Source organism: Triticum urartu, chromosome 1A (genome assembly GCF_056163025.1).
Source record: "Triticum urartu cultivar PI428250 chromosome 1A, HENAU_Tu73, whole genome shotgun sequence".
In the NCBI taxonomy this organism is placed as follows: Eukaryota; Viridiplantae; Streptophyta; class Magnoliopsida; order Poales; family Poaceae; genus Triticum; species Triticum urartu.
The window spans coordinates 7,899,979-7,919,527 of record NC_141873.1 but is presented as its reverse complement, the minus strand read 5'-3'; the positions used below and the strand labels follow the sequence as shown (position 1 = coordinate 7,919,527).

At 44.8% G+C, this 19,549-nt stretch overlaps 1 protein-coding gene and 1 pseudogene across 1 annotated transcript; one reads left to right on the top strand and one right to left on the bottom strand.

Annotated features, from left to right (window-relative positions):
* Positions 1-709: 709 nt before the first annotated feature.
* On the bottom strand, positions 710-1,658 carry LOC147988242 (uncharacterized). Its single transcript, XM_087524019.1, has 2 exons — positions 1,390-1,658; positions 710-1,313 (listed from the first exon to the last, which is right to left on the bottom strand). The coding sequence occupies exons 1-2, from the start codon at positions 1,655-1,657 to the stop codon at positions 829-831; spliced, it is 753 nt and encodes a 250-aa protein (XP_087380145.1). The 5' UTR covers position 1,658; the 3' UTR covers positions 710-828.
* A 5,638-nt stretch (positions 1,659-7,296) lies between these two features.
* LOC125528645 (gamma-gliadin pseudogene) lies at positions 7,297-8,540 on the top strand (annotated as a pseudogene).
* The last annotated feature ends 11,009 nt before the right edge of the window (positions 8,541-19,549 follow it).

Below are 19,549 nucleotides of genomic sequence, written 5' to 3'. Positions count from 1 at the left end.
CCACAATTCATCGGTCTCAACAAACACACCGCAAAAGAAGATTACAAATAGATCTCCACAAGAGAGGGGGAGAACTTTGTATTGAGATCCAAAAAGAGAGAAGAAGCCATCTAGCTAATAACTATGGACCCGTAGGTCTGAGGTGAACTACTCACACTTCATCGGAGGGGCTATGGTGATGATGTACAAGCCCTCCGTGATCGATGCCCCCTCCGGCGGAGCTCCGGAAAAGGCCCCAAGATGGGATCTCGTGGATACAGAAAGTTGCGGCGGTGAAATTAGCGTTTTGGCTCTGTATCTGATAGTTTGGGGTACGTAGGTATATATAGGAGGAAGGAGTACGTCGGTGGAGCAATAGGGGGCCCATGAGGGTGGAGGGCGCGCCTGAGGGGGGGGAGGGGGTAGGCGCGCCCCTCTACCTCGTGCCTTCCTCGTTGATTGCTTGACGTAGGGTCCAAGTCCTCTGGATCATGTTCGTTCCGAAAATCACGCTTCCGAAGGTTTCATTCAGTCTGGACTCCGTTTGATATTCTTTTTCTGCGAAACCCTAAAATAGGCAAAAAAACAACAATTCTGGGCTGGGCCTCCGGTTAATAGGTTAGTCCCAAAAATAATATAGAAGTGTATAATAAAGCCCTATAATGTACAAAACAGAATATGATATAGCATGGAACAATCAAAAATTATAGATATGTTGGAGACATATCACTGGCCAACTCTCAGGATTAATATATAAAACGGCCGCGCAGGAGGATAAACTTGTATATAACAGGCAATAAATAATAGAAATGACCTTGTTCGACATTACAAATGACAACATGATTGTATTCATGGAAATATAATGTCCTTGGTGCATTGCTCCGCCGCTAGGCATGATCCTTTCAGAACACTTTCATAATATAATTCGGGCTTGCGGTGCTCCTTCCCCTCTGGCGGTCCCTCGGTCATCAGCTTTTCAGCATCCATCTTCCCCCAGTGCACCTTTGCGCGAGTGAAGGCCATTCGCGCACCCTCTATATAGACCGACTGCTTGATGACATCAAGTCGAGGGCAGGCACTCACAAGCGGCTTCACGAGCCCGAAGTAGCTGCCTGGAATCGGCTCGGCAGGCCATAGCCGGATAATCAAATCCTTCATGGCTAGTTCGGCCGCCCTATGCAGTTCGATCAGTTGTTTCATTTGGTCGGCAAAAGGCAGCGGATAATTCGGTGCCAAATACTGCGACCAAAAGAGATTATCCGCAGTGTTCCCTTCTTCGGCTCGGTAGAATTGGGCGGCATCCGATATGCTGCGGGGCAGTTCCGCAAATACCCCTGGAGAAATCCGAACTCAAAATTAGAAACATGGTTTTCTCCTCAAATACTTGCTTTACATGGAAAAAAGCCTTACCCGCCGCGATCGTCCTCGCCTCTTGGATCTCCTGCAGGGCGCCTTGGGTTTCCCCCTGGGCATCGCGCGCGGCCTGATGAGCCCTGGCGAGTTCGGATTCTTTCTCCGCTAAACTCTGCTCCAAGGTCTCGCATTTCTTCACGGACTCTTGAAGCTCCTGCTCAGCTTCAATAACCCTGGCCTCGTGCTTCTCACGAAGAGCCTGCTCTGCGGCCGCCTTTTCCTCGGCCTCAGCAACTGCCTTCCTCAAAGCCTCGACTTCGGTCATCACCCCTGGCGCAAATAATGAAACATATTTTATCATAATGAGAATTTGTTTGCACTAAATGCGAACAAGGCTTGCGCACAGAGGCGGAGCCAGGATTTCTCAAAGCCTAGGGCTAAAACTAAGTAACTATACCACACAAAACAGTGCATGTTACAAGTACGTCACAAATTCAGTTTTTTTTGGCGGGAATCACAACTTCACTTTAAAAATGATATATGAATTCATTTTTACCACAAGTGGAAATTTAATAGAACAAAATAGTTTAACAATGATGATGTTGGTATTGTTCGATGAAGGCTGGCTGGATGTTGCTTAAAAAAATCGTACGTATCCTATTCATCTTGGGTTTCTATCTTTTTTTGCTTTTACAAATTATCGAAACAAAAATTGACTAAAGTAATACGAGTACAATTTAATCATCTTGGATCTAGCAAAAAGATAGACGATACACCAAAGTAGAAAATACCAGTCTAGCCGGTTGTGGAAACGGAGAAGAACAAGACGTTGCGGGTTGTGGAGATGGAAAAGACCAGAAGGTTGGACTTGGAGGGGGCTGCTCCGACGAAGTGACGAGGCCATGCGCAGGTCTGTCGAGCCATCGAGGGGAAGGGAAACACCTGGGGCGGCGCACGGAACAAGGCAACTATGTTTTGTCAGATCGATCGAATCGTCGTGCGATCGATTCCTTTGGAATGGCAACAGACCAACGATCAAACCTGGGCGTCGTTTTTCTAGCAAAAAGGTTTTTTTAGGGGAAAACGTGGGCGTTGTTTTGTTAGCAAAAACGTTTCTTTAGGGGAAAACGTGGGCATGGCTTCCTGCTGCTTGGCGATGCAGAGCTTTTTTTAGGAGCAAAATATGCAGAGCTAGTTGGGCTGCGAGCCTCAGAAGGTACATGGGCTGAGCGGCTGAGGCCTGGAGCTGGGTGGTCACGCCTGGGGCTGGGCCTCTTAAAATCTAAAAATCTGAAAAATTTCATCTGGATCTAATAGCACTAGTTGGGCCACGCCTGGGGCTATAGCCCCAGTTGCCATAGGCCCAATTCCGCCCCTGCTTGCGCATACCTTGTTTATCTTCCAACTGCCTTTTCAACTGGCCAAGTTCTTCTTCGGCCCGCTCCAGACTTTGATTCAGTCCGGAGACCTCCGCAGCATGAGAGGCAGCAGCCACTGCAGACACCTGCTTATAAAAAAAGAGAGATAGATGTCATCAAGTGAGTCTTCCTGCGAACATAAAATTGATCCTTTGTTCGGTCCTTTCTTGCACCGAACAGTGTATCAGGGGCTACTATCCATACTATGACACTTTTCGAAACCTCATAAAACATACCTCAAAGCCTCTTATAAGGCTGATACAGGCTTCATTCAGTCCACTCTCAGCAGACTGAATCTCCTTAATCACCACACCCATCAGGGCATGGTGTTCATCGACGATGGAGGCGCTCTTCAGCGCCGCCAACAAAACATCCGGCACCTCTGGCTGGACAGAGATTGCCGGTGGAACAGGCACGCCCCCTCCAACCGAGGGAGGCCGCCTGCTTGATTCTGGAGCCGTATTAGTCTCCGGAATTGCGCCCGGCTAGGAGCCGAATTCAAGATGGCTCCCGCCGTCGACTCCCATGGGAATCTTCTCCCCCATGTCTCCGGCCCCCGAAGTTTCAACTCCAGGCGCCGCTTTCACAATCTCTTCCCCCCCTCCTTGGCCGGGGTCCTTCTGGGACGAAGCCTCGGCGTTATGCACACATTTGGGGGAAGGGGCCTTTGGGGGCGTCTCGCTCTCTATAGCATCCGAGCTTAGCGAATCCTCTGATGAGGATCATTTGGTGCGGGACCTCGCCGGACTGAAAAAAAATATAGCTCAGGTTAAAATATTATGCCATGATGAGTCTGGACGCATAAACGTGTTCGGATTTTATACTCACGAGTTCACCAGGGGCTGGGACCTGGGATCCCACGCCGGGCTGCTGTCGGCGACGACAGTGGACTCTTCAGGAAGAGGATCTTTTCCCCTTTTAGGCGACTCGGCCTCCAAGTGTATGGAGGCCGCCCTCTTCTTTCTTCCCCCCACTGGGGATTCGTCTTCCTCCTCCTCGTCCTCTTCGGAGGCAGAACGGGGTTTGGAGCCTTCGGATATTGTGGCTGAAGTGCCGCGGCGATGAAGGCCGCCTCGGGTCTGTTTGGCCTCCTTGGTCTTCTTCTTCGGTGCCATGTACGGCGCCGGGGCCAGCATCTTTGTCAGAAGTGGGCCGGCCGGTTCTTCGGGCAACGGGGCCGGACAGTGGATCCGCCCCGCCTTCTTCGTCCAGCCCTAGGGGAGTTGAGGAAAACACATTAGGCATTTCCCTTGGGTTATGTGGGTAAAACGCATAAAACTTACCGAGCTTGCAGGGTGGGACAGTTGATACCCACGGTCCTCGGCCGAGTCCGGCCATGATTTTCCAGACTTGAAAAGCACCTTCCAGATGTCTTCGTGCAAGGATCCAAAGAGCTTTCACAGGGTCTGGTGCTTGGCCGGATCGAATTCCCACATATTGCAAGTCCGATGCTGACAAGGAAGGATCCCGCGAACTAACATCACCTGGACTACAATGACAAGTTCGATGTTCTTGTCTTCCATATCTTTAATGCGCGTCTGGAGCATAGACAGTTCGTCGGACGAAGAACAGTTTAGGCCCTTCTTGGGCCAGGACGTAAGCCGCAGAGGGGCTCCGGATCAGAACTCTGGAGCAGCGGCCCATTCCGTGATGCGTGGCTTAGTAATGTAAAACCACTGTTGTTGCCACTCTTTGATGGAATCATTAAAAGTACATGTTGACCAGGTGACATTGGGCATCTTGCTCACCATGGCGCCCCCACACTCGGCGTGCTCGCCGCTCACCACCTTGGGCTTCACATTAAAGATCTTCAGCCATAAGCCGAAGTGTGGCGAGATGCGGAGAAAAGCCTCGCACACGATGATGAATGTCAAGAAGTTGAGGAAGGAATTGGGGGATACATCATGAAAATCGATCTCGTAATAATACATGATGCCGCGAACGAACGGGTGGAGGGGAAACCCTAGCCCGTAGACAAAATGAGGGAGGAATACAACCCTCTCTTGGGGTTCCGGAGTAGGAACGATCTGTCCCGCCGTCGGGAGACGGTGGTCGATTTTTTTGGCCAGATACCCGGCCTCCCAAAGCTTTTTGATATGCTTCTCCTGGACAGTAGAGGCCATCCACTTGCCTCCTGCTCATGATCCGGACATTTTCGGAAGGCCTTTGTGGGCGGAGAAGACGAACGCTCGGTCGCTGGAGCTCGGGCAAATGGGAATGGATCGGGAAGAAGAAAGCGTGGGTGCGAAAGGGAGTCCTTATCCCCTTATAAAGGCAGCAGGGATTCTATGCCTCCCCACTTGCCTGGTAAACTCGCTTATTCCCCAAGCGCCGTGATTGATGGCGCGGTTGGGTTACCCACGCCCATATTGATTAGAATCTCGTGATAAGGGGACACGATCTCTGCTTCGACAAGACGTGCCAAGAAAACTGCCTCGCAATATGTGTAGTAGCTGGTTGAGAAAAACGGTTCAAATAATGACCGGGCCATGGCGTGATGTCACGTTATGAAAAGTTGTCAGCAGATTAGATTTGTGAAAATATTATACTCTCTACGGTGGTATGTGGAATTTGTTTTGCAGAGGCGGACACTGTCCTTGTGTTCGAAATCTTCTATGGAGTATTCAGAGGAAGAACCCGCCTTGCAATGCCGAAGATAATCTGCGCGCCGGACTCATCATCATTGAAGCCTGGTTCAGGAGCTACTGAGGGAGTCATGAATTAGGGGGTCCTCGGACAGCCGGACTATATCCTTCGGCCGGACTATGAAGATACAAGATTGAAGACTTCGTCTCGTGTCCGGGTGGGACTCTCCTTTGCGTGGAAGGCAAGCTTGGCAATTCGGATATGTAGATCTCCTCCCTTGTAACCGACTCTGTGTAACCCTATCCCCCTCCGGTGTCTATATAAACCGGAGGGTTTAGTCCGTAGGACAACAACAATCATAATCATAAGCTAGCTTCTAGGGTTTGGCCACTACGATCTCGTGGTAGATCAACTCTTGTAATACTCATATCATCAAGATCAATCAAGCAGGAAGTAGGGTATTACCTCCATCGAGAGGGCCCGAATCTGGGTAAACATTGTGTCCCCTGCCTCCTATTACCATCCTCCTTAGACGCACAGTTCGGGACCCCCTACCCGAGATCCCCCGGTTTTGACACCCACAATCGCTGCACCGAAGACGGACTTCTCGGACATCAGAGGGAAACTGAATGTCCTCCACTCCACCTGTAGCACCCAAAGGCGGAAATTTGATGATTATTTGAACTTTTGAAGTGACATCCATAGAAAGCACAAAGTTGCTCAGCTACCAAAGCCACAAATGTATGTCACTATCAGGCTACGCAGATGAATCCTGCTTCATTACCCTCCTCATTCATGTGGCTGGCATGGAGATGGGTACGCCTCTCGAATTCATGTGAATTGAATCGCTGGAAGAGACAGACGGCCAGGATCGATACCTTGTTTTAGCGGGGAGGCCGGAGTGGCTTCCGTCGACGTACGGCCCGCAATCGACGAAGGAGCTTCAAAAGTGACCTTTTTGTCGACCAATGGTGGTGGTAGCGGGTGCGGAGGGCAGGAGGGAGGCTGCCGCCTCAGACGTATGTGACCGGCCGCAGGCGGTGGGATCCGGGAGAGGTTGCGCCGACTAGCGGTCTGACCGGCGAGGAGGAGGAGCAAGGAGATGACGCAGATCTGCGGAGTGTCAGTTGGGCTTGTGACGTTGGGGCCTACGAAAACTATAGCCCAATTCGAATTGGTGCCCTAACACACAGCGCTTATGTTGGGCCTAATCTCTCGCTCTAGGCTGTGGGCCTCTGTTCCAGCCCCATCTATCATTTCCCCCTAGATCAAAAAAGATTTTTCCCCTAGCGCCAAAAAAAACTATCACCCCCCCCCCCCCAAAAAAAGCTTTCACAAATAGATGGAACTGATGATTTATCTAAACAAAAACACGGAACTAATGATGACATGTCTAGACTTAGGACCGGATATATGCTAGTAGGAGTATCTTGTAAGCAATTATCATCCTTTACATGTAAAGGGAATTCGATGAGTCATGTCATGCTCTATAGGCGTCGGTTCATCTTATCATCTTAGTGGAAAATACAAAATTAGTTGTATAAAAAGCAACCGACTCTAGAAGAACCTTCCACACGCAAGGCTTTAATAATCGAGCATATCTTAACAGCCCACACACGATTGCAACTTAGTCCTACAAAAGTTTTGCCTTTTTAGTTTATGGTTGATAGCCTATACAAGGTTCCAAACTCGGTTGCAAAAGTGATACTATCTTGATAAGTGTGTGACATGTAAAGTGAATAAGATGAGTCATATATAACAAACATCGGGGTTTCTGTACTTTGTGTGCGATCATATGCACAACTAAAAAGCAACTTTGATGATTAATCCAAAAGTACGCTTGTAGCTAGCGCAACCAAACACAATGTACCAAAAAAATTCATTTCAGATGCAGCCAAACAAAATTATTAAAGCTGATGCAAAGAAGAAAAGAGATGGTGCCCGGGCTACTATAAATAGGCATGAAGTATAAAGATCATCACAAGCACAAGCATCAAAACCAAGCAACACTAGTTGACACCAATCCACAATGAAGACATTCCTCGTCATTGCCCTCCTCGCTCTTGCGGCGGCAAGTGCCGTTGCGCAAATTTCACAGCAACAACAACAACAACCATTTCCGCAGCAACAACAACCACCATTTTCGCAGCAACAAGAGCCAACATATTCACAGCAACAGCAACCACCATTTTCGCAACAACAACAATCACCATTTTCGCAGCAGCAACAACAACAACCACCATTTTTGCAGCAACACCAACCACCGTTTTCACAACAGCCACCAATTTCACAGCAGCAACAACCACCATTTTCGCAGCAACAACAACCACCATTTTCACAGCAACAACAACCGCCATTTTCGCAGCAGCAACAACAACAACAACCACCATTTTCACAGCAACAACAACCACCATTTTCACAACAGCCACCAATTTCACAGCAGCAACAACCACCATTTTCGCAGCAACAACAACCACCATTTTCACAGCAACAACAAATACCAGTTATTCATCCATCTGTTTTGCAGCAACTAAACCCATGCAAGGTATTCCTCCAGCAGCAGTGCATCCCTGTGGCAATGCAGCGATGTCTTGCTAGGTCACAAATGTTGCAGCAGAGGATTTGCCATGTGATGCAGCAACAATGTTGCCAACAGTTGCGGCAAATCCCCGGGCAATCCCGCCATGAGTCAATCCGTGCTATCATCTACTCTATCATCCTGCAACAACAACAACAACAACAACAACAAGTTCAGAGTATCATCCAAGCTCAGCAACAACAACCCCAACAGTTGGGCCAATGTGTCTCCCAACCCCAACAACAATCGCAGCAGCAACTCGGGCAACAACCTCAACAACAACAATTGGCACAGGGTACCTTTTTGCAGCCACACCAGATAGCTCAGTTTGAGGTGATGACTTCCATTGCACTCCGTACCTTGCCAACGATGTGCAATGTCAACGTGCCGTTGTACGGAACCACCACTAGTGCGCCATTCGGCGTTGGCACTGGAGTTGGTGCCTACTGATAAGAAAAGATCTCTAGTAATATATAGTTGGATCACCGTTGTTTAGTCGATGGATATGTCGATGTAGCGGTGACAAATAAAGTGTCACACAACACCATGTGTGACCCGCCCAAACTAGTTGTTTAAATTCTGAAATAAAATACAAATAAAGTTGTATCAAGACAATGTTCATATCAGCATTGTGCGGATGTCGATCTGATTGCCATCCTTGCAAGTTCATAAGTTTGTCTTACCTGGTCACAAGCGCAACCTAGTGCATTAATTAATTATCCATGTATTGCAATAATCACTATTTAAATATAATAGTGTTATTGTAAAATTTGGGTTGAACTCTTTATTGGTTGGAGATTTGAGATCTTGTTTTTTATTGGTTTGTATCTAGTTCCAACTAGCTACTGCCATTGTCTACAGTGACAATCACAACCAATTTTATCGATAATTATGTTTGCTTTCTTGCAAATACATTCACTGATTCTTTGCATGTCAACTTATTTGTCGAGAAAAAGACCAGCTTTTTCTTGAACTACACAAACACCACTAGCTAGTTAATTTGAAATAAGCTTCCAGTTTATTTCCTTGTATTTATGTCCTTTACATCAAACAAGTACAATTATTGTGCTAGCTAGAGAAAAGGAGTTGCTGGCAGCACGGTCATGTCAAGAACTAAATCAGACTGAATTGAACTTGTTCTTTACAACTAACTAGGAGTAGAAAACTTAATGTGAATTGCACTTGATTATATTTGATTTTATTTAAGGGCTACCAGAAAAACTCATCAAAAAAATGCCCTAAAAATCTTATCGTAAAATAGGTTCACCAGGAGGTACAGTCGCAAGAAAAAAAGGTTCACCAGGAGATAGATGTTGCACATTATCATTTAGAAATTAGATGAAGAAAATGTGGAATTAAACATATTAATGGCTAGGAGCCCAGGATCATATTTGCAATGTGGGAACTTGGTATGCGCGCTCCAACATGCCCGCTGAAAGCATTTTAACTCTTATGCACATATGAAATATGACTGGTAGAAAACAGAAGAAACACAGAGATTATATGGATGATTGGATGTTGTAACAAACTTAAATCTATAATTCACCACGTGGACGAACTTGCTAGTAGCTTTTCTCTCGGACATCGATAAGAAACGAAATGTCCACGCCAACTGCTTCTTCTCCATCTGAATAACGCGTGCAGGAGAATTAGCCCGTAAGAGTCCGTGAGTCTAGAATTTTCGCTCAGAAAACTATAGCCCTGTTCCAATTTGGTGCCCATGACGCAGCGCTTATGTTGGGCCTAATCACTCACTTCCAGCCCCCAACTCTGACTTCCCCCTCAAAGAAAACAAAAACTTCAACCCCTCTCACTCCCCTTGATGACAACAACAACAGAAATATCTATATGCAAGATCAGGAAATATCTATAGGGGGCATTCAGAACGCGCGTGAATTAATCGCTATAAAAGCTTGGTATTTATGGTGTGATAAACCGATGTGTTGGTTACCGAATGAGGCATTTTTACCCTAGGGATTGGTAAACGTGGTTACCACGGTTACTGAGAAATACCGAGAATATTTCGAATGAATTTTATAGTTGAATTAATTCAAATACGTGAATGATCGAACATTTGAATCAGAGACCTCTCAAAACAGGAATTAGGTTGCTACAGACAGCCAGAACCAACTCTCATGGCATTAAGTAGATCCTACATACTTTACTATAAATCAAGTGTTTAAATTCAAAAAAATTGATAATTTTTGCTCGGTATGAGGATTTACCCAGAGGCACGGAAATACGCGGTAATCATGGGAAATCTTGAAAATTTGACCGGTAACCAAAACCTTGCGATAAATAGAAACTTGTTCGAAAAGGAAAGTTTCAAGATGCAAACCAAATTTCGATGGGAGCTCGTGCCATAATGGCAAACTATGTTAATGCCTACTCCCCTAAGGCAACTAGTAAAACAGGGGATGGAGCATCCCTTCTAGGGTTTTTGTTAAGCTGAATGTTGATGCTTCTTTTCATCATGATCTGCTTCAGGGTACAGCGTGGGCGATTCTTAGACATGACAAAGGCAGGTTCATTGTCGCTGGAAACTGGAGGATTGATTGTCGAGCTGATGTATTAGCAGCTGAAGTTGCGGCGCTAAAATTTGGGTTATTCCTTGCACAGAAGGCGGGTTGCAATCGTCTTGTTATTAACTCGTACAATATAGAAGTGGTTGACACAATGAAGAATTGAGGACACCCGGCTGGAGCGGCGGCTATAGTTGTCTATGATTGTTATTTTTTGGCTTGTGATTTTTTTTATTAGATTTGAACATTGTAATAGGGAAGTAAATAAGGTGGCTCATGAAATTGCTAGGCTAGCAAAAAAAATTGTCACTAGTGATTGATTTGAGGAGCCTATGAATAAGATTGTACCTTCTTTATTGACGATGTAACAGTTGTTTCTAATTAATAAATTTGAAGTTTTATTAAAAAACACAACAACATGGAAAAAAATCTACTCATCTTGTCCCGAGGGATCCGAAACCCCCAGTATCCTTGCATCTTTCTTTTGCATGGCATGTACATAAGATTTTCCTTGTTAGTAGCATGTGTTGTTGGCGACGGCTGCTCGATGTTAGAGGTGACATGTGTGGACGCATGGTTGTTTTGACTCCATATATGTTCTGATAGCCTTCTTAGGTCCCTCGATTTTAGAGGTGACATGTGTGGACGCATGATTGTTTCGACTCCATATATGTTCTGATAGCCTTCTTAGGTGCCGTACAATGCTAGGTGTTTAGAGAGGTGCCTAGAAAAATAAATCGATTTTTTAAGCGTTTTTAAGCATCAGTGTATTTCTAACGAGACACCTAATTAAACGTCTACCTTATACAAATAAACATCGATGCTTTAAGAAATATTGGTTTATTTAAGCATCTTCCCTACTCACCTTACGCATGGTAACGTTCGAGAGCTAGTGGTGTTTTGGTTTCTCTTGTTTCTGTCACATCAATATCATTCTTTGGAATGGGTCATGTGTCAACCAAAATGGGTTTGTCTCGCGACACGCAGGCCGTAAGAGTCGAGCATCACTAGCCTAAGAACAGCATCGAATATAACATAATGGGGCGTTTTGTTTTCTTCTTGCCGTCTTCTTTTACTAGTCCACTATGTCTCCTTCAACACCAAGGTGTATTTTTTTTTCTCTACAAACACCTCGTATCGACCTTACGTCCTGCAAATCACTGATGGTAACTTCTATCCTATCACTATAACAATATTCTCTTTCAAGAATCTGCCTTCCTCGAGTTATACCACGTTAATTGTCGATGCTGAAATCGTAGAATTGTATTGAATAATTGTTCACGCAATATTGTGCCAGTACAAGAGAGAAATGCATGGATATATAAACCCGGGTACATATGAACCCATTTTGAAAAACACATTTCTAAATTCTAAAAAAATCTGGAAAAAAATTGCACGGGTACGTCTCCATGTTCTATGTGCGTGCATAAAGTTTCACGGAAAAATAACTTTTTTTGTGGCCTGTGCAAAAAGACAAAAAATTATGTCGTGAAACACTATTTAGAAGCACTGAAATTTGTCTTTTTTGCGGAGACAAAACAAAAAGATATTTTTTCATAAAACTTTGTGCCGCGTATACACATTTGCGAACATGTATGCGTGCTATTTTCTTTTGATTTTTTGACATTTTAAAACGTGCTTAAAATGCATTTTATGAAAAGTGGGTGCATATGCCCATGGGTTCATATGGTGCCCTCTCCAGTACAAGAGGTATATATAAGAGTCAAGCCGCACGTGACCTAACCCTATTACAAACCGAGTAGGAGTCCTAATCCTATTACAGGTTGTATTCTAACATCCCCCGCAGTGTCAACGGTAGGCTCGACGACGTTGAGACTGAAATGAATGTCTTGAAACGGAGTACTCGCCAGGCCTTTAGTAAAGATATCAGTGAACTGAGCAGAAGTAGGCACATGGAGAACGTGAACTTGACCGAGAGCCACCTTCTCTCGAACAAAATGAATGTCAATCTCAATATGCTTGGTGCGACGGTGTTGAACCGGATTCCCTGACATGTAGACAACTGAAATATTATCACAATAAACAATGGTAGCTTGCTCAATAGGACGGTGCAGCTCCGACAGCAACTGGCGCAACCAAACCGCATTAGCATCCGCATGAGCCACAACGCGGTACTCGGCTTCAGTAGACGAGCGGGAGACCGTAAACTGCCGTATTGAAGACCAAGAAACCAAATTGTTACCAAGAAAAACACAAAATCCAGATGTGGACCTACGAGTATCTGGACAACCAGCCCAGTCTGCATCAGAGTAAGCTGTCAAGGAGGTGGGAGAGGATTTGTTGATATGAAGACCTAAGTCTAGTGTGCCTTTGAGATATCGAAGAATACGTTTGACATGATTGTAGTGTGGAATACGAGGATCATGCATGTATAAACAAGCTTGTTGAACAGCAAAAGAAATCTCAGGACGAGCGAGAGTGAGATACTGAAGTTCACCGGTAAGACTACGATAAAGAGAAGGATCAGAGAAAGGATCACCGTCGGCAGAGAGTTTGGAACCTGTATCAACAGGGGTACGAGAAGTTTGACAATCAAGCATACCAGCATGAGAAAGAAGATCCAGAGTGTAATGTCGTTGAGATAAGAAAAGACCAAAGGAGTCACAGATAATAGCAATACGTAACAAGTGGTGAAGAAGACCTAAATCTGTCATAGAAAATTTGTGGCAAAGAAGATAGATAATATGATCTAAAAAATGTTGTGAGGAAGGTGTGAAGATAATATCATCAACATATAAAAGAAGATAAGCAGTGTTGGTGTTGTGATCAAAGGTGAAGAGAGAAGTGTCAAAACGGGAAGGGGTAAGACCGATGGTTTGAGCATACATAGAAAAGCGTTGGAACTAGGCACGTGGTGCTTGTTTAAGACCATAAACAAAATTTTGAAAACGACAAACATGATTAGGATAGGTGGAATGTTCGAAGCCAAGAGGTTGTTGACAATAGACTGTTTCTTGAAGAGAGCCATGAAGAAAAGCATTTTTGACATCTAATTGATGAATTGGCCAGGAAGAAGAGATGGCGATGCTAAGGACAGTGTGAATAGTGTTAGGCTTGACGACTGGAGAGAAAGTCTCATCATAATTGATGCCGTGTTGCTGAGAGTAACCACGGCATACCCATCGAGCCTTATAACGTGCAAGACTCCCATCAGAATCAAATTTATGGCGAAAAAACCCATGCCCGAAACGATATTTGCATTGGAAAGACGAGGAACTAACTGCCACATGTTATTCTGCAAAAGGACATCATATTCATCTTTCATAGCTGCGGCCCAATTAGGATCTAGGAGAGCTAATTTGTAAGATTTGAGTAGAGAGGAAGGAGATAAAGATGCATGAAGATTGAGACGATCTTTTGCAGGTAAACGAAACCCGGACTTGGCACGTGTGCGCATGGTATGATCATTAGTAGGAGCTGGAACAGGAATAGCATGAGCAGGAGGGGTGTGGAAAGATGTGGTGACGCGTCCGGCGAAGTGCAGGAAGCGGACACGGGAGATGGCGGTGACAACTTCGGTGGCAGGAGGTCTGTCGCGTCAGAGTGTGATGTGTTTTCCTCTGCCGGGACAGAGGTGCTGACAGAAGTGGTGGCGGTAGGATCCGCTACTACAGCTGGTTTCGCTGTATAGGTCGGCGGGTGAAAGAAGGGAAGATGCTTGCGACGAGAGGGACTAGTGGACGGCGTGGGTGAGTTGGAATCTAATTGTTGACACTCGAAAAAGGGGAAAATGTTTTCAGCGAATGTTACATGACGAGACACATGAACACGACCACTAACAAGATTTAGACAACTATAACCCTTGTGCTCATCAGAAAAACCTAGATGGACACACGGGGTTGAGCGCGGGGAAATTTTGTTATGAGAAGTGGAGTAGGAGTTTGGGAAACATGTGGAGTAGTTTGTGGGTTAACTTTAGATGGACGAACATTGAGTAAATATGTGGCCATGTGGAGGGCCTCGGCCCAGAACGTCGAAGGCATAGAAGAGTGAACAAGCAGAGTGCGAATGATGTCATTAAGAATACAAAGAAAACGCTCGGCTTTGCTGTTTTGAGGGGAGGTATAAGGACAGGAGAAACGCAAGAAAATTCCATATTGAAGAAAGAAATTTCAATTTTTAAAGTTGTCGAATTCACGACCATTATCACATTGTACGAATCTTATAGGGAGGAAAAAGTGGACCGAGACATAGCGCTGAAAGTTAAGAAATATATTATGAACGTCGGATTTGTTGCGTAAAGGAAAAGTCGAAACATAATGAGTAAAATCATCAAGAATCACGAGATAATACTTAAAACCAGATACACTTTCTATTGGTGATGTCCAGAGATCACAATGAAGTAATTCCAAAGAAAAAGTACTAGAAGATTGACAGGAACTAAAGGGAAGGCGAACATGTTTGCCCAATTGACATGACTGACACATAAAATAATTATGAGAGTCTCTATTACGAGGTATTGAAAATTCACTAAGAAGTGTGGATAACATATTTTTATTGGCAAACGTTGGTGCCACCGATCAACAGAGGCCACCATAGATGTTGGAGGAGTAGCGGCCAGAACACCACGGAGAGAATATAAATCACTGGAGCTATTGAATCAAGCATCTCGGCCTTGGTCCGGTAGTCTTTCACAGACAAACCAAAGGGGTCAAACTCAACAGAAACAAGATTATCAGTGGTGATTTGGCGAACAGAAATCAAATTTTTAATAAGGGCGGGAGCTACAAGAACATCACAAAGAAGCAAAGGCTTAATTGGGGATTGGATTTGAGCCTGACCGACACAGTAAATAGGAATAGAAGATCCATCACCGAGAGTAATAGAGGGAAAAGACGAAGGTGTGCAAGAAAAAAGTTGTTCATGACTTGTAGAAAAGCAGTTTGGTCCCAATTCGGAGTCGAAGTAGAGGCCGGTGTAGTCATGGGAGCTTGCGGGTGTGGTGGCGTCGGCAGTAGGGCCGGCATCGGCGTAAAGAGAGAGACACCATCATTGTACTGTTGTATGTAGGGGACGATGGAGCGACATAGAATGCATAAGGACTGGTGTTGTAGATCGATGGCGCGGAGAAGGGAGCAGCGTGATACCGGGCTGCCAGCCACCGGTATAGGCAGGCGGGGCACCATATGGCATAGGGGCGGAACAGGGCATAGGCCATGCTTGGACTAACCATGTCCATGGATCAGGAGATGGGTGCCATCCGGGCGGCGGAAGTGGTGCAGTTGATGAAGCCGGGAGCGGAGCAGGAGCATCGTAGTACGGTGCGATCGGAGGAGCCGGCTGGTACCCGCCGTAGATCGCCGGTGTATTGTACGACGCCGCAGGTGTGTTGCAGAGAGCCGCGGACGACGTACTGGACGAAGTCACAGGTGAGGTCGCGTAGTGCCCTGTAGATGACGCAGAGTAGTGTCTGGCTGCTGCTCCTGCGGGCGACGCGCCGTGTTGCATGGCGCCGTAGACGTGTGGCCCGTAGCCATGCGCTGACGGCGGGGTAAAGCCAGCCATCTGGAACAGTGCAGCAGCATGCAGCCCGTAGCCATGCTGGGGCATGCATGGCGTTGCATGTAGCGAGGCACAGGAGATGGATTCAGCGACGATCGGTCCGATGGCGGCTGCACCAGATGCAATGGTCCCGATCGGAGCAGAGACGGAAGTCATCGATCGAAGACCTAAACTAATACCATACCCTAGAATCGTAAGTCTAATACCATATAGAATTATATTGAATAATTGTTGATGCAATATTATGTCGATACAAGAGGTATATATAAGAGTCAAGCCGTACCACATTTAACCCTATTACAAATCAAATAGGAGTCCTAATCCTATTAGAAGTTTGTATTCTAACAGAAATTAATTAAAACACGCGGGTCCAACTTGGTTCAAAATATATCAACCGATGATACTCAGTCACGTGTTTCAATACAAGGGATTTCAATCGACTTAGACATTGAGGCGTTACAGTCGCACGTACAATATTTTCTGCAAGAAAACATATAATATGTTCATTTTCAATTATGACAATATAACGAACATGAGAAATAATAAAAATTACAATCAGATCCGTAGACCACATAGCGGCGTCTACATCATAGATCGAGACAAAGAAGACGTAGTGAGGACGACAGTTCCAAATACTTAATCACATGGTGCATTCGTCGTTCGTTTCATCATCACCTCCCGACTGGTATAGACACGTCTGGTTCACGTAATACCCCACGCAACACCACAGTGGTTGAATGGCCGGGCGCTAAGAATAGACGGAGGGCGTGTAGCATTTTGCTAAGCTGAATCGCCGTGCAGCCGATCAAATTTAGGCAGATCAATGTTCCACAAAATTACATAGGCGATAAGACAACCATAGGCGATAAGACAGTAAATAAACTACCACAAGCGATAATGGCGTACCACACAAAGGAGGCGTCGTCGACGGCGAGCCAGGTGCTGCTGGTTTCGGCGTTGGTGGCGGTGCTGCTGCTGGCGCAGCAGGGCGCGGACGCCGCCGACACGCTCACCTACGGCGCTTTGCAAGCTGACGAGGTGGGCGGGCGCAACGGGCTGACACACGCGGAGGATCAGGCCAACAAGTACAGCGACGGCTGCGAGGCTACCAAGGATTGCAGGGGCTAATATATATCCACCTTGACTTATATGCCTAGACGGATGCGATTAAGTGGGAGCCAGGGAAAGACCTACTTTATAAGACAATGACCTACTCCATTGAACATGCCCTAAGGCCATCTCCAATGAAGGCGATTAAGTGGGAGCTAAGGAAAACAATCCCAGTAGTTTTGGTTGTATAACTAGCATCCAACACTGTACTTTGCTCCAATCGCTTAGGTGCTTTATTACTGTAATTTTGGTTGTATAAGCACCTATGAAATAGCTCTTCGCATTGGAGGGTGCGGTGCTACTGTAGGTGCTTGATTTGTTCCCCATCATCAAGCGTCTACTCAAGAACCTCCCCATTGGACATGGCCTAATGAACCATCCCATACATTTCGATCACCAAAGAATAAGGCCGTGAATGCATCGGAGACAATACAATCTAACAGCTAGTTCCGCTATTTTCTCACGCGACCGAGAAAAAACACTAGCATGTCATACCAAAATGCTAAACTTATGGGATTTTTATTTAAGAAGGCCTTACAGTGAAGGCGGTTCTACACTAGCAAGATCGACATGTCGATGTTTTCTTTAATATATTCTTATCGTATGGTGCTTATCGTGCTGCTAGAATCTAGTCTAGCGATAAAAGTGGCGAAGGTGAGTTGCGAGGTCATTGGTCAAAATCATGCCACATGAGAATATAACCATCCGAAGCAACCTGAGGAACGAAAATTATCTAGCTTTAACAATTCATGGACTAGGTTTCCTTGGTTTCCGAGATGAAGGACTATTTCTAGAACATCGACAAGGTTGACCGACAAAAAACATACTTTTTCTCTTAATTAAATACTGTTTATTCTCTCTTTGATTCTAATTAACCGCCACATGTTTCATGTTTTAGTTCCTCCCGTTTTTGTCACATCCATACCATGTCGTGGCCGAACCACGATGGGGTTGTGCCCTATCGCAAGGCATGTAATAGCAGAGGAGCACCAAAGCTAAGCGGGCAGAAATCACTAATTAGCGTTATCTTTTCAAAGGTCACTCCATCTTCTCAGGTGTTGATTAGACACACATGTAGTACGTCACTTGTCATAAGCTAGAATTTTTCTTTTCTATAAATTTGTTTATTCAAACCATCTTATCTCTTAAACCATCCGTTCAAATGCCAAACCGTCTTCACCCTTGAATTTCTTGTGTCGAGGTCTTCGAAACTCGATCCCATGTTAATAGATTTCGACAAGCTTTTTATTAGCAATTTTATTAAAAAGCAGAAAAAATGAATAAAAAAGAAATACCTTGTAAAAAACAAAAAACAGCAACCGAAAAAAGCGAATATTAAAAAAAATAGGAGGAGCCAAGAAGCAGGTTGCGGTTTTCACATTTTTGGCGAAAGAACACATTGTGTTTGTCCATTTTTTTGGGAAGCATAGACTGTGCTTCTCACAGAAGTAAGGCTGCAGTTCTCAGGGAGGCACAGATGTGCTTCTCGTGAAATCACAGGGTGTACCTTTCTCTTTTCGAGAAGCATATGGAAGCATAGGTTGTGCTTCTGATGGTAGCAGAAGCACATATTTGATTCGCGTGGAAGCATAGCTATGCTAATCGTGGAAGCACATGTTGTGCATCGGGCGCAAGCAATTTTGTGATTACATGAGAAACACAAATTGTGCTTCTCGTGAAAGCATAAAAAATTTTTAGGAAGCAGAGTTGTGCTTCATAAGAAAATAAAAAGATCTTTATTTTCTCCAAGATCTAGAGAAAACCATGCAAAAACCAAAAAGCCAAAAACCGCTGAAAAGACAATCTAAAAACCCGAAAATGTGTACAAAAAATAAAAATAAAAACGAAATCCACATGGAGCACCTAGAACACGACATGTGACAGCAGTTTGACGGACCACTTGGCGTGCTCTCAGACCACAATAATGACCCTTGCAGGACCTCGCGAAGGGGTAACCATTGGATAGTTGCTCCTTAAGAGGGCAAGCCTATGTCTCGCTTGACGCAACACAGTAGGATGTCACGCTTCAGGCAGCAGCCCTATTGGGCCGGCCCAGCGCCTATACATGCCTTCTACTGTTGTTTCCTTCCTTTTACACATATTTGCATTTTTTTACTCTTGCTTGTTTTATGAAATATTCTGAATATATCTGTTGTAAAATTCACTTTATACAGAAAAGTTCAAAATGTTAATCGAGCATTAGAAAAAAATGTTAAACATGTATAAAAAATGTTTCTAATTTATAAAAAATTGTATATTGTGTATGAAAAATTAGACATCAAACATATATATGAGACATGTTAATCATGTATTTCAAAACTGTTAAATTTGTATATAAAAAATGTTCCTGATGTATACAAAAAATATATATTGTTTATGGGAAAAGTAGATATAAAAATATATGTTTAGAAAATATTGATTTCGTATTTGAAAATGTTAAATGTAAATATAAAAGGTTCCTTATGTACAAAAAATGTACA

Bases quoted from the DNA above. Each gene is read 5' to 3' on its own strand.
- LOC147988242 (XM_087524019.1), bottom strand. From the start codon at position 1,657: ATGACCGAAGTCGAGGCTTTGAGGAAGGCAGTTGCTGAGGCCGAGGAA. The intron at 1,314-1,389 runs GTAAGGCTTTTT...GGATTTCTCCAG, and splicing joins GGCGAGGACGATCGCGGCGG to GGGTATTTGCGGAACTGCCC.